General features: G+C 46.2%; 1 protein-coding gene across 1 annotated transcript in view; it reads left to right on the top strand.

The window, feature by feature from the left end:
• Positions 1-15889, top strand: part of LOC124017942 (1-phosphatidylinositol 4,5-bisphosphate phosphodiesterase epsilon-1-like) — an 87050-nt gene that overhangs the window by 55365 nt on the left and 15796 nt on the right. The window contains 13 exon segments of the mRNA XM_046333175.1: positions 6459-6775; positions 9336-9481; positions 9657-9918; positions 10135-10346; positions 12446-13079; positions 13326-13481; positions 13597-13714; positions 13942-14054; positions 14056-14090; positions 14331-14453; positions 14816-14952; positions 15360-15598; positions 15763-15824. Of these exon segments, the coding sequence (XP_046189131.1) occupies positions 6459-6775; positions 9336-9481; positions 9657-9918; positions 10135-10346; positions 12446-13079; positions 13326-13481; positions 13597-13714; positions 13942-14054; positions 14056-14090; positions 14331-14453; positions 14816-14952; positions 15360-15598; positions 15763-15824 (2554 nt within the window).

The following is a 15889-nucleotide window of genomic DNA, read 5'->3' as shown; positions in this document are numbered from 1 at the left end:
GGGGGATGGCTGCTGGCGCATGGCTGTGAGATTTGTAGCGTGTCAGCTCGGGGAGCAGCAGAGCAACGAGAGCAGCTGGCGCTCCTGATGTGGACAAGTGCACCTCGCCGGTGCTGTGTGAACAACCACGGAGCTAACAGTAACGACAGCGCTGCTCCCGCTGTCCGCAGCTCAGCCATGAAGCACTCCCACAGGATGGACTTCAAGCTGATCAGTAAGTGGGCTTTAACTGAAACCGTCTAGAGACAAAAGATTCAGTGCTGTAGTCCTATGGAATGTACTATACTGTGAGTGTGTGGAGTATGCTGTGAGTGTATGGAGTATGCTGTGAGTGTATGGACTATACTGTGAGTGTGGACTGTACTGTGAGTGTGTGGGCTATACTATGACTGTACTGGGGGTGTGTGGACTGTACTGTGGGTGTGTGGACTGCACTGGGGGTGTGTGGACTACTAGGGGTGTGTGGACTGTACTGTGGGTGTGTGGACTGCACTGGGGGTGTGTGGACTACACTGACTATACTGTGAGTGTGTGGACTATACTGTGACTGTACTGTGTGTGTGTGGACTATACTGTGAGTGTGTGGACTATACTGTGACTGTACTGTGTGTGTGTGGACTATACTGTGAGTGTGGACTACTGTGAGTGTGTGGACTATACTGTGACTGTACTGTGCGTGTGGACTATACTGTGAGTGTGTGGACTATACTGTGAGTGTGTGGACTGTACTGTGTGTGTGGACTATACTGTGACTGTACTGTGAGAGTGTGGAGTATACTGTGAGAGTGTGGAGTATACTGTGAGAGTGTGGAGTATACTGTGAGAGTGTGGAGTATATTGTGAGAGTGTGGAGTATATTGTGAGAGTGTGGAGTATATTGTGAGAGTGTGGAGTATACTGTGAGAGTGTGGAGTATACTGTGAGAGTGTGGAGTATACTGTGAGAGTGTGGAGTATACTGTGAGAGTGTGGAGTATACTGTGAGAGTGTGGAGTATACTGTGAGAGTGTGGAGTGTACTGTGAGAGTGTGGAGTATACTGTGACTGTACTGCGAGTGTGGAGTATACTGTGACTGTACTGTGAGAGTGGAGTATACTGTGAGAGTGTGGAGTATACTGTGACTGTACTGCGAGTGTGGAGTATACTGTGAGAGTGTGGAGTATACTGTGAGAGTGTGGAGTATACTGTGAGAGTGTGGAGTATACTGTGAGAGTGTGGAGTATACTGTGAGAGTGTGGAGTATACTGTGAGAGTGGAGTATACTGTGAGAGTGTGGAGTATACTGTGAGAGTGTGGAGTATACTGTGAGAGTGTGGAGTATACTGTGAGAGTGTGGAGTATACTGTGAGAGTGTGGAGTATACTGTGAGAGTGTGGAGTATACTGTGAGAGTGTGGAGTATACTGTGAGAGTGTGGAGTATACTGTGAGAGTGTGGAGTATACTGTGAGAGTGTGGAGTATACTGTGACTGTACTGTGAGTGTGGAGTATACTGTGAGAGTGTGGAGTATATTGTGAGAGTGTGGAGTATATTGTGAGAGTGTGGAGTATATTGTGAGAGTGTGGAGTATACTGTGAGAGTGTGGAGTATACTGTGACTGTACTGCGAGTGTGGAGTATACTGTGACTGTACTGTGAGTGTGGAGTATACTGTGAGAGTGTGGAGTATATTGTGAGAGTGTGGAGTATACTGTGACTATACTGCGAGTGTGGAGTATACTGTGACTGTACTGTGAGAGTGTGGAGTATACTGTGACTGTGGACTGTGAGAGTGTGGAGTATACTGTGACTGTACTGCGAGTGTGGAGTATACTGTGACTGTACTGTGAGAGTGGAGTATACTGTGACTAAACTGTAAGTGTGTGGAGTATACTGAGTGTGTGGAGTATACTGAGAGTGTGGACTATACTGTGACAGTGTGGACTATATTGTGAGAGTGTGAAGTATAATGTGACTGTACTGTGAGTGTGGAGTATAATGTGACTGTACTGTGAGTGTGGAGTATACTGTGACTATACTGTGAGTGTGTGGAGTATACTGTGAGTGTGGACTATACTGTGAGTGTGGAGTATACTGTGACTATACTGTGAGTGTGTGGAGGCTCTTTTCACCCAACAGTAAGCTATCTGCCTGCACCTTAGCAGCCTTCTCAAGTGTGTGTGATAAGATTTCTTCATTTTCTATAGCTAGCCTACTCCTGTGGGTTGTCACTTGTCTCCACAGAGTTTCTGTCTCCAGAGTTGTCACAGACTGTTGCTACTCCTGTCTCTGTCTGTGGCTAGTTTACCAGGACTGGCTGGTCACAGTATGTCCTGGTTTGTAACGGCATGTTTTATTTTGAGCTCCAAGGACAGACTTCTGTTCCTCTACAGCCTGTTGCAATGTTGTTTTGAATGATGTGGATTTGTTGACTTGAAACAGTATTTTTGATGTCATGAACTTGTTGTGTGGTTTGGGCTTTAGAGAGTCTCTGGTCAGGTGCCGTGGTTATAGTCTGTATCCGCTGATGTACAAAGGGCTTTCTAAATGCATTTGATTGATTGATACAAGGTTTTGGGGTGTTGTGTTAGGCCCTTGTCATGAGACCAATATGGGTAAAGTCAATTTATCATAATAAAGAAATGTGTATATAACTGGGAAGGTTTAAGATCAAATAAAATAATGATCTCCGACTTGGTGCACCTGTTTGATTCATCCCCTACTGTAGTTGTGATTGTCATCACTGCAGCAGTGAGTAACGTCAGACATGTAAAGGTTCTGTGCTCTGCTCAGGTCAGTATAAATAGCCAGGTGATTCATCATGGCATGGCTCAAGCTACAGTAATTGCAAGCTTCTCTTGATCCGGTTTTGTAATGGTTTACATTCTGTTATTCTCCTTCGTCACGCCAATAAGCATCCTACCGACTTGCTCCTCACACAGGAAATATCACAGAGGGGCAAAGGGAAAGAACTCTCTCGACTCAGGTCTTGACTCTCTTTCCTGAGGATCTGACCTATGGCCTTTAAGCACCCTGAATACAGCTCTGAAGTATATTGTTGTACAGACAGGGGCCGTGACACAGGCTGACAGAAAGACGCCGAGTGTGATCACAGAGGACGTCTCCTCTGTAGGATGTACAGTGGGGAGAACAAGTATTTGATACACTGCCGATTTTGAAGGTTTTCCTACTTACAGAGCATGTAGAGGTCTGTAATTTTTTATCATAGGTACACTTCAACTGTGAGAGATGGAATCTAAAACAAAAATCCAGAAAATCACATTGTATGATTTTTAAGTAATGAATTAGCATTTTATTGCATGACATAAGTATTTGATCACCTACCAACCAGTAAGAATTCTAGCTCTCACATACCTTAGTATAGTTTTTCTTTAAGAAGCCCTCCTGTTCTCCACTCATTACCTGTATTAACTGCACCTGTTTGAACTCGTTACCTGTATAAAAGACACCTGTCCTCAATCAAACAGACTCCAACCTCTCCACAATGGCCAAGACCAGAGAGCTGTGTAAGGACATCAGGGATAAAATTGTAGACCTGCACAAGGCTGGGATGGGCTACAGGACAATAGGCAAGCAGCTTGGTGAGAAGGCAACAACTGTTGGCGTAATTATTAGAAAATGGAAGACGTTCAAGATGACGATCAATCACCCTCGGTCTGGGGCTCCATGCAAGATCTCACCTCGTGGGGCATCAATGATCATGAGGAAGGTGAGGGATCAGCCCAGAACTACACATCAGGAGCTGGTCAATGACCTGAAGAGAGCTGGGACCACAGTCTCAAAGAAAACCATTAGTAACACACTACGCCGTCATGGATTAAAATCCTGCAGCGCACGCAAGGTCCCACTGCTCAAGCCAGCGCTTGTCCAGGCCCGTCTGAAGTTTGCCAATGACCATCTGGATGATCCAGAGGAGGAATGGGAGAAGGTCATGTGGTCTGATGAGACAAAAAGAGAGCTTTTTGGTCTAAACTCCACTCGCCGTGTTTTTAGGAAGAAGAAAGATGTGTACAACCCCAAGAACACCATCCCAACCGTGAAGCATGGAGGTGGAAAAATCATTATTTGGGGATGCTTTTCTGCAAACGGGACAGGACGACTGCATTGAAGATGGGTTGTGGCTGGGTCTTCCAGCATGACAACGACCCAAAACACACAGCCAGGTCAACTAAGGAGTGGCTCCGTAAGAAGCATCTCAAGGTCCTGGAGTGGCCTAGCCAATCTCCAGACCTGAACCCAATAGAAAATCTTTGGAGGGAGCTGAAAGTCCGTATTGCTCAGCAACAGCCCCGAAACCTGAAGGATCTGGAGAAGGTCTGTATGGAGTGGGCCAAAATCCCTGCTGTAGTGTGTGCAAACCTGGTCAAGAACTACAGGAAAAGTATGATCTCTGTAATTGCAAACAAATGTTTCTGTACCAAATATTAAGTTCTGCTTTTCTGATGTATCAAATACTTATGTCATGCAATAAAATGCTAATTAATTGCTTAAGAATCATCCAATGTGATTTTCTGGATTTTTGTTTTAGATTCCGTCTCTCACAGTTGAATTGTACCTATGTTAAGAATTACAGACCTCTACATGCTTTGTAAGTAGGAAACACTGCCGATTTTGCAGGTTATCAAATACTTGTTCTCCCCACTGTACATTAGCCTACAGCCTGGACCAGCCACCTAGGCAGCCTGGGTATTCCCTATATAGTGCACTACTTTTTACCAGAGCCATATTGGACCTGGCCAAACCTAGTGCACTACTATATAGGAATAAGGAGCCATTTAGGATGCATCCGGGTCCATTCTAAAACATGATCTTTGCAGACAATCTCCCATGAGCCCTGCATTACCAGGCTTTTATGCAAGGCTTATGCTGTGCTTTGAGTAGGGCATCGTGCATAAAGATTAGGGAGTGGGAGACACTTAGCCCCGGAGTATTGTACTACATAATCAAATGCAATTTATTTCCACTTCAAAAGGTAGCTCATAAAAAGAGGACATTGAGCAGATGTTGGAGATGGATGATAACAGACGTTGATTTGTTGAAAATATTTCCAGGACCATATGCCGCACAGCTTTAAAAAAAATTAAATGTTCAATATTAGTTTTGAGATATTAACTTGATAAGAAGTCAATGATTTATAGTGTTATAAAACCAAAACAAATGCTGCTCTTGTTTAAGGGAGAGTAGTGTTATTGACTACAAGGATAAAATGGCTAATATGGTCAATGGCAATGTTTGAGCTTCAGCTGTTATATGGGGGCCCAATAATACACCGAGCCCCCTTTATCAAGTTTCTAAAAATAAGAAGAATTAATCAAATGATTGTTTACGTTCTGCTTTTACGCCGTTCTAGAACTTTCTGATTATGTTCTGGCTATAAAGCGGGGCCCTTTATATATTTCAACCCACTTCAGTATCATTTTCAAGGGGCAATCTGCAGTGGCTACGTCCATTTTTAGACTTTTAAATTCATGATATGTAGCCATTTATTCTTCCAGGATATAGGCCCCAAATGATAAATGCCTTTTTATAAGCTTAGTTCAACCATCTTACTCCATGAGAATCCAAAACACAGGCTTATTTCACTAGCCTCAAAACAGGGTTAAAACTGTCATTTTGATCTCAGTCCTTTTCATCCATAGCTCTGTCTATGAATTTGAGTAGTTACATTTCTCCATCGCCATCCCTCGGCTGTTTACCCAAACAGTGGCGGGATGGTCCCTTTTTCTTATTGTTGGACTTTTTTTGTTGCATGTATTTATTTTTTTTTACCACAAGTCCTAGTGCAGCCTGCGGGATGTTGTGTTTAGTTAGACTCCGCTCTAGGTCGCAGCATGATAGATCGCGTCCATCTCACAATTTAAACGGCACACAAATCCACACTCGCACACAACGTTCATTACCGAGAGCAGTTGAGAGACTGCGCCGGATGCACAAATCGACCAATATAAATGGCCGACTTATTTATTTATTTTCTCGCCGCCAGTTATTGCGGTAGCCATGGCTACCTGGCGCACATATCAAAAGGTTTCCCAGGACATCCAGCGGTGGTGTGTGGCGGCTGAGGGCTGACGATGTCCAGAGGGGCTTCTAATTCCCTGTATTTATGGTATTTCTGCACCGGTCCCCCGGTCCACCATACCAACAGCGCACACAGCCATTTATCTCTGAGCAGAGACAGGAGAGCTGTGGTGTGTGTTCTCAGGGTGTGTAAACACACTGGAAACCAGGGCTAATGGCTCCTGTACGAAAACCCAAACACGCACTTCTGCCACTCGGGTGGAAATGTGGGAGTCACTTAGAAGTTTGTCTGATCTGGGGAGTTTGTTCTCGACGTGTTTTGTATTCTGAAAAGCAGCAAGGGTTCAGCTTTCCTCCCATGTTTAATATTACCTGGGAATTGACGTTGGAAGAGACTTTTTAGGTTACTGTGTACATCTCTCACCCGTCTGTCTCTCTCAGAGCGTCAGCTGTGCAGCAACATGTCGGCGTCCGGCGCCGTCCCGTCCAACGTGACGGGCATCAGCAAGGAGCTGGTCGAGCTGCGTCACCTGATCCAGTTCCCCGAGGAGATCGCCAGCATCCTGACGGAGCAGGAGCAGCGGCTGTACCGACGCATCTTACCCCTGGACTACCTCTGCTTCTTCACCAGGGACCTGGGCAGCCCCGACTGCAGCAGGCGCCTGCACCCCAGCCTCAAGGCCTCGCTGTCGGCCCCGGCCATGCCCATACAGACCCAGAGGAACACTGTGGAGGACCTGGTCACACGGTTCAATGAGGTGAGACTGGCGAAGAGAGGCTGGACTAATGTGACTGCGTTGAGTGGTTAGTAACAATCTTGGTCCTAAATATCTGCAGGATGGGGTTGAATTAATTAAGGTCTTGATGATTCATCTATTAGTTGAGTCAGGTGTGTTAATGCCGGGCTAGAACAAAAGCCTGCACACATTGTTGCTGTCCGGGACCAGGATTGGAGAGCCCTATGGTGTAAGGTTATTAAAGATCTCACTTCATGGTAATGTTAATTGTTAGTTATTCTTTTTGTGGAATTGACCACCCGGTGGTGTACTGTGTTTGATGGTCTTATTCTGCCAGTTTGTTTCCCACACCTGCGGTGATTAGTGTCAAATTACACTCCTAAACGGAGCTCTTTGAGCTTCCCTCTACGCTGATTGACTTTGAGAATGAACAATTAAGAGAAACATTACGGCAGCATGGGAATGAGGTCAATCCCAAGCACACGGAGGAGAGTGGAAATGATGTCATCTTTAAGTTTCATGCCTTAACATAAGCTGGTTTTTATTAAGTGAGAATTGTATTTCCCCAAATGTGCATCCTAACCATTTTTGGGCCTATGGCGGAGCTACAATCTAATGAGTGACTCTTCTCAACAGAGACCGAGTCGGACATAACCTCCGCAGCATGGTAGAGATGGACTCACTATGTGTGTGGTTACCTGCTGTGCCCCAGTTCCACGAACCGATCAGAGAAACTGGGCCGGCTGTTAGAGGCGAAATAGCCGTCTGGAGCGGTTAATTCTGACAAACACAAAATGGTCGTGTGGTGAGTTTGTAATAACTCTGTCAACCTTGATTATGTCATCGTTCCATCATGGGGGAAACTGAACCTTGACAAAGAAAACAAGATCGTAGGCACGTTGTATGTTTTTGATCACTGGTCAAATGGTGTTATTGGCATTCTCACCAAAATATTTATTCCTGAAATTATACTTCCATTGTTATTGTGTAGCCTATTTGATTTCTACGGTATCATATTGGAATCCGAGTGCCGTGCGGTTTTTAGTCCAGTGGATTTGGGTTGTCATTCTGATGTATCACCTATGTGTCGGTATCAAAGGGACGCCACATAACAGGCAGAGACCATTTTGGATCACCGCCGACTGATCTCCCACCTTTTTAATACGGACTCATCCAGGAGAGGACGGGAGGCGTGCCGTCTAGAATATCAGCCACTCGGACAGATATGCACCTGCCTCTAATCTACGGCCTACCAGTGCTTTCATGTCCACCGCCGACACTGTTTATAGCGCTGAGGGACATGGCTGTAATGTAACACAGTCTGGATTCAAATAGTTGTGTACTGCAGACACTTGGGAGAGGGAGAAGTGGAATGTCATGTTTCTCTCTCGATCACTTCGGTGCCGTCTCTCATTGTCAGTCGTTCCTGGAAACGAGGGAGGAGAAGGCGGATGATATCTATTTGTCTGTGATGGTGCTGTAACCTTTTAGTGTCTGAAGTTTTCTCTCTGGAGGCAAACTGAAGTCCCCCCCTTTACGTCTTACATAACCCGGTAATTTGATCTGTGTTGTTTTTTTAAGCCTACTAGCTTCTCTCTGGATGTGCACAGATGTGGGTTCTTCATTTGATTGCTCTTGTGTTGCTGAGAATTTTGCACAGCAGGAAATGCAAAGTTGTTTAGGTTTACGAAGGCTTGTAAAGTTTGTAATTTCCACTTTAAAATGTCATACTTGATTTGCTTTAAGGAAAAAGGAATCAACCTCTACAAGATATTTCCATTAATTATAGCTCCCAAACAATTCACATGTCCTGTTGCTGTGAGATTATTTTCCTGCTGTAGCAAACTGGCTCAAATGAAGATCCTACATCTGTAACTGTAGACAGCCGAGCAGAGCGACAGGAGGAATGCTTACAGGGATGACTTTAGAGAGGCAGAGAGTCTGACTGGCCCTGGTTCTGATGACTGGTCCTCCCATAGGAACAGAACAGACCTGACTGCAGTATCAGGAACCTGCCTGTGGAACTGTTTATGTAACCCTCATTGTTTTAGGGGGGGGATGGTTAGCCGCAACATGACAGCGGGCAAATATTTGCTCCAACTGTTATGTCCAGTCCAGGGTTTCTGCCTGAACTTGGATAAACCCTTATCGCTACTATTTTGGTTGGATGTATGCAACAAACGAGACCTGACGCAATCAAGAGGTTTCATAACTTGTTGTGGAGCCGACTACCAGCATTGTTTCGTGTTAGGTTAGAGATGTTGACCGCTAAACCTGGGTTGAAATGAGGCCTAATTCCGTTTCATTGAGTTCACCATAAACGGTGCTGCTGTCGATGCGTTTGTCGATGTAGAACATTGACCTGCCCAATGTGAAACACTCGTCCTTTCATTATAAGGGTGTGTCCAAAATGGCACCATATTCCCTATAGAGTGCCTCCACGTTTGACCAGAGCCCCTATGAAAGTAGTGCACTACATGGGGACTAGCGTGCCATTTCAAGCGCAGCCTGGCTGTTTCAGAGCATTGGCAGGTCTTAAAGTAGACGATGTTGTAACTGTGAGAGTTGCTGCCTCTAACAGGTGAGCTCGTGGGTGACCTGGTTGATCCTGACTGCGAGTTCAATGGAGGAGAAGAGAGCGGTGTTCTCCTACCTGGTCCACGTGGCCAAGTGCTGCTGGAACATGGGCAACTACAACGCCGTGATGGAGTTCCTGGCTGGACTACGGTATTTGGTCCTCCAGACGCATTTCTTACACGCCTCACTTTCTTCCAACCGGCTGTAATCCTACAGCACCTGTCAATTTTCATTATTCAGATTGCACCTCATTAAAAATCATTCTGATAAACCAAACGTAAGTAAGATGTGTGATAGATCGATATGGAATGATTCTCTGCTCCAGGTCTCGTAAAGTACTGAAGATGTGGCAGTTCATGGAGCAGTCGGACATTGAGACCATGCGCAGGCTGAAAGATGCCATGGCGCAGCACGAGTCTTCGTCCGAGTACAAGAAAGTGTTGAACCGTGCCCTTAACATCCCAGGGTGTAAGGTAGTGCCCTTCTGTGGCGTCTTCCTCAAAGAGCTGAGTGACGCGCTGGATGGGGCCGCCAGCATTATCAGCCTGCGCCACTCAACTCACGACTCGCCAGAGGACTCACTAGAGGTAAGGAAGTGGGCCAGGCCCAGGCTTGTAGCGTGGTGGGTGAACAAGGCTAGCTGGACAGACAACACCTGCTATCGCTCTGACGCTCTTAACGCAGCTTTGATGGCTCTTCCTAGATGAGCAGTTTGACCGTGTACACTTTACATCAAGTTGCTATTTTACCTGTGTAGTGCCACCTTTTATTGTTCACTTTACCCTGTTTCTCTTTCTGTGTAGTTTGTGGGGGACTACGGCGGGCAGCAGCACTTCCTGCAGAGGGCGGGGCCAGACGGGCTACACAGCCAGGAGAAGGAGGCCACGGTCAGCAACATCCTGCAGATCATCCGCTCCTGCAACCGCAGTCTGGAGATGGAGGAGGGAGAGGAGGGCCACCACGAAGGCTCCTCCACCTCCTGCAAAAAGACATTCATGGACAGGAACAGGAACCAGTAAGTGACTGGATCAGGAAGAAGTGGTACTCAGGCACAGATCTAGGATCAGTTTTGGGATTGCCAAATCCTAACCTTAACCTGTGGGGGGGACACGAAAAATCCTAAAGTGTCAGGGAGAATCTACAGTCGATCCATTCCTCTCGCCATTATATTGTGATGGCGTTCATGTAGGCGTTCCCTCTACTTGACTACTCCCCTCTAGCATATTCAGTACTTGTTTGATTCAAAGGTTATTTATACGTGGATTTTCTATGAATGTTTCACATTCTAGATCAGAATTACATGGATGCTAGATTTAGATTCCACCTGTTTAAACGCCCTTTAATCTGAGAAAGTTGAGAATAACGTCTTCCCCGTTAAATCCTAAATCTTTTCCCCCAGATGTTGCCGCAGCCGACCTCCACCAAAAGTTATGGTGTGTTTAAAGTAGCTCTTATTTGAATGTCAACCTTTTCAGAAGGAATGGTGACCCTGTCTGATAGCGGGAGGCTCCCTTTAATGTCAACTCCTTTCTCTGCTGTTTCTTTGACAGATAACGCATAGAAACAGAAGGTGGACGGCTTGCATAATGTTCAGTTAGCAGACATTGTCTGCAGACATTGTCCATGGACCACTTCAGTTCTGCCATTGTTGCAGCTTGTCCTTTAAAAAAAATGTTTTTTTTTTTTTAAATGTGAGCACAATTGAATGTTCTGTCCAGCAGAGGTGTAGTTGTTATGAAATATCATTGTTTGGCCTTGTGGAACGTGCTGAATGCACAGTAACTGCAAGACAAAGAATATTTTAAGACGGGATATTTTAGAGAACATGCAACAGTAAAGCGTAAATTATAGTTAAGCAATAAGGCACGAGGGGTGTGGTATATCGCCAATATACCACGGCTAAGGGCTGTTTTTATGTAGGACTCAACGAGGAGTGCCTGGATACGGCCCTTAGCCGTGGTATATTGGCCATATATCACAAACCCCCGAGGAGCCTTATTGTTATTATAAACTGGTTACCAATGTAATTAGAGCAGTAAAAATAATGTTTTGTCACACCAGTAGTATACGGTCTGATATACCACGGCTGTCAGCCGATCAGCATTCAGGGCTCGAACCACCTGGTTTATAATGTCTGATATACCACAGGTTTCAGCCAATCAGCGTCCAGGACCCAAACTACCTGGTTTATGATACTGTATAATCAATGACAAGTGTTACTTGACAGGAAGCAGAGGTTCATGAATCATATTTAATGTCAGGTTATCTGGGGACTGTGAGTATTTATGATGGGAATTCTTTGTTGAGATGGCAGTTTCACTACATTCCAGTTTCCTTTTGGCTTTACAAAGCAAAGTGAATGGCATAAATGATTGTGGTAGAAATCTGAAGAGTTCCCGTTACCTGTACTAGTGTACTATACTGGAAAACAAGAGCCAGTTTTCAGCGCTGTGTAGTTTCCTGACCCTTATGGGAGATCTGTTTGTCCTCAGACTGGGGTTAATGGCTACTTGGTGGAAAAGGCTTCTGATTTATGACACCATTTTGTTTCCGACGGGGCCTCTGGATTCAGTCAATGGTTTTCTGTGGAAGTCCTCTCACAATGTTGATTGGAGGAAAGATAAGGGCAAATGTGACACCTCTCATCCTTTCAGTCCTTCTCTGTTTTACTTGTTTTATCTCAACTATTTGTAGCTCGACACTTCCTGACCTTTTCTCTCTGTTCTTCCTCCCTCCTTCCTCCTCCTACCGTAGCTCTTTCAGGAGCAGGTCAGATTCCAACCGTGTCTTGTAAGTTATCAGACTGTCGTTCAGAGCTTTCCCACTAACTGACTTTGCTTTATTTGTATGTGTCGAATTTCCTGTTACAATTGCATGGTGCGTTTTTTGTTTGTTCAGACTGGGCTGCATTCAATGCATTTTGCGATCCTCAAAGTGATTTTCTTTTGGTAGATGACATGGCTGGGTTGTTACACTCGTTGAATAGAACAGGGTGGCGATGAGACAATCATTCCCGCTCTATATGTCCTAGATCAGAGGCAGAACTATTAATCGATCACAAATATCCACCGTTTGGTGTTCTGCTCCTCTTTGTCCTCCTTGTTCGCCCGTTAGGTTTGTGGTGGGAGACCTGTCAGACTCTGAGGGCGACCTGTCTGAGCAGGCTAAAGAGGTGGAATTCCAGGGCACCGAGGAGACCCACCAGGCCTTCAGCCACGGCACGGAGCTCATCCCCTGGTACGTGCTCTCCCTCCAGCCTGACGTCCACCAGTTCCTCCTGCAGGGAGCCACCGTCATCCATTACGACCAGGAGAGCCACCTCACCGCTCGCTGCCTCCTCCGCCTGCAGCCCGACAACTGCATCCTGACCTGGGCTAATCCCCAGAGCGGCAGCCCCCCCGCGGAGCCCCCAGGCCTGGGTCAACCTGTAGTGAACAGCCTGTCGGAGGGTCTGCTGGACCTCTCGGTGGTCAAGGCTGTGTTCCTGGGCCACTCCGGGGTGGACTTGCATGCTGTGTGTCTGCAGAACAAGCTGTGTCACACCATGAGGGCTGAGGAGAATGGGGTCAGTCTGCTTTACGGGCTCCATACTACAGACAACAGGATGTTGCACTTTGTGGCCCCCAAGCACACAGCCCGCATGCTGCATGAGGGTCTGGTGGAGCTGGTCAACGCCATGAGGAAGCTGAAGAAGTTCCCTGATCAGAGACTGCACTGGCTCAGGAGGCAGTACGTCAGCCTCTATCAGGTAAAATACTAATTCATTGAGATTGTGTAGTGGATTATATGGGATGGCAGGTATATTGAATCAGTCTAGAATACACAAGCTAGAATTGATTTGGGAAGTCTAATGTCCTGTTAATCAATACTCAAAAAGGAAACGGTGAGCCTCCTGTAACTTCAGCACAGATGCGAGGAAGGTGATTTTGACTCCTCCTAATGCCAATTAGCCTCCTCATAGAATGCTGTGTGTTTCGTCTCCCATCTGCAATAGGAGGAGGGCAGGTACGAGGGTCCCACTCTTGCTCAGGCTATAGAACTGTTTGGGGGCCGGCGCTGGAACATGGGCACAGGGGGCACAGAGAAGCCCAGCGCTCAGAAGCACAACTCCATCTCTACCACCAAGAAGAAGAAGAAGGCTCTCACCAGGGTTAGGAGAAATATACCTAAATACAGTGTTAGTTTGAGAAATACAGCGTTCAAATGTGTTTGTCTGGGTTTGTGTAGATCTGGGTCACTGACTGGGTGTTTCATAAACCACACAGGGAGACAGCGGGGACGCTACCGATGACGAGATATTCCAACGGAAAACCAAGAGCTGCAAGGACACCCTGTGCAGGAACAGGCCGGAGCTGTGTGACGGCATGGACCAGGAAGGGCTAGGTAACCTGTCCACTACCCTACACTATACCACCTCTCACAATTCCTCAGTGACACGTAACTGTCTTTACATACCAGTAGTTTATGGTTTACAGGGAGGAATACTTTCAAAAAAGGGGAATATCTGGGATTTTAAATGGACCGATTTTGTTTACTTCTGAATGACTCTTGTTCACTGTGTTTGACCATTTTCACATTGTGTGTAACCCTGTACGTTATTGATCCCATAGAGGATGGCTTCCCTGGACCCTTCTCCCTGTCGAGCTGTAAGACCCTGGGTTCCTCCTCCTCCTCCTCTTCCTCCAGTATGGGCAGCTCCAACCCCTCCCGTCCTCTCTCCTCCCCCCGTCCTGTCAGGCAGCACCAAGGCCCAGCCAGGGTAAGACATGAAACCTGACCCCAGACCTGTTCTTAGAGGGGAAATATTGTATATAGTTGATAATACATCTGTAAACCTATTATCATATACTGATAGTGTAAGCCTCACACCGAATACTGTTGCCACTTTATTTAAACGTCTTTATCTACGACATAAAAAACCCCACAAGAGAATAGATTTTAAATCTAGTGTTTTTAACCATAACAGTAACCAATCCCCTCTCGTCTTGTCCCTGTGTAGTGCGTGGAGCAGCAGGAGCTGGCACGGCCGGGGGAAGGGCTGTTTCAAGGGCTTCCAGAACCTCATGATCTCTGGCAGCACCATGAGTTTCATCGAGTTCGTCGAGCTCTTCAAGTCTTTCAGGTGCGCCGTCCAACTTCCAGCCTCCTCTCTTTGTAGCGCGCAGTAACTGTAGTCTATATACCGTCACTGGTAGTGATTAAATGCACTCCCACTGGCAAAATAGAGAATTCTCATAGCACAAGAGCACAGTTATTGCATTCCATTCAAACATTCAGAAGAAGCTTTTACAAATCCAACCAATCTTTCCCAAGGTTGTTTTGTCAAAGACACACTGTGGTTTTCTGAAGTGTCTCTCAGTTGAAAACAAAGACAAAGGCTACACGCCAGCATACCATTGTCCTCCGTCGATGTCCTCCAAGAGTGGCTGAATATTTCCGTCAGTTGAATGTGAACGCCCCCGTTCTTGTTTTGACGTGCTGTAGCATTCGGAGCCGTAAAGACCTGAAGGAGCTGTTTGACACCTACGCCGTCCCCTGCAGTCGCTCCGGCACGGAGTCTGCCCCACTCTACACCAACCTGAGGATCGACGACAAGGACACGGGACTGCAGCCTGACCTAGGTCTGTCACTCGCGTTGTTTTTGCTGTACTCCTATGTGTTTGTGAGTGGATTGCATTGGGTACTGTTCAGTCATTGTTTAAAAGTAAATCAAATACATATGTATATTTAAGGTCAGAACGTGTATATATATTTAAATATATACATAAATGAGAGAACTGGATTGGTTTGGGTGGCGATGGTACAAGCTTTCAGTGCTCGGTCTGTCTAATCATGGTGAATGGGGGCTGATGGGAGCTACTTGATTGCAGAAGCACCAAACGCTCTGTGATGATTTCTCTCTAGAGGCTTGTTGGTTCAGAAGGACTCTTTAACAGTGTATTCACACTGTGGTGTAGGAGCATTGGACGTTAATGTCGTTAGTGTGTTAGAGAATGACTTCTACTGATGCACTTTTCCTGTCCTCCAGACTTGCTGACCCGTAACGGTTCGGACATGGGCCTCTTAATCCGAACACGGCAGCAGATGTCGGACAACCAGAAGCAGATCTCGGACGCCATTGCGGCAGCCAGCATCGTGACCAATGGGACAGGCGTGGAGAACGCCTCTTTAGGGGTGCTGGGGCTGGCCATCCCACAGCTCAACGACTTCTTGGTCAACTGCCAGCGGGAACACCTGACCTACGACGAGATCCTCAGCGTCATCCAGGTGCGTCACATGACGTTTCCAGCAAAAAAATGGTCCGAATTAAATTTTGGAGTGTAATGTCCCTTTAACTAGGCAGACATGTGATATAGTGCACAGTAGACATATAGGTAAGGACCGGATTACTGTTAAATATGGTTTAATTGGGTTTCTTTTGTTCATCTCAGAAATTTGAGCCTTGCATAAACATGCGTCAGATGGGTTGGATGTCCTTCGAAGGTTTTGCCAGGTACATTAATTTCCCAAGAAATATGAAGTTGACCGACTCAAGAAATTCCGTCATAGGAATTCTGA

This window comes from Oncorhynchus gorbuscha, unplaced genomic scaffold (genome assembly GCF_021184085.1).
Source record: "Oncorhynchus gorbuscha isolate QuinsamMale2020 ecotype Even-year unplaced genomic scaffold, OgorEven_v1.0 Un_scaffold_35:::fragment_2:::debris, whole genome shotgun sequence".
Taxonomy (NCBI): domain Eukaryota; kingdom Metazoa; phylum Chordata; class Actinopteri; order Salmoniformes; family Salmonidae; genus Oncorhynchus; species Oncorhynchus gorbuscha.
Note: the sequence above shows the minus strand (reverse complement) of the source record. Positions and strands in the feature narration are given on the sequence as shown.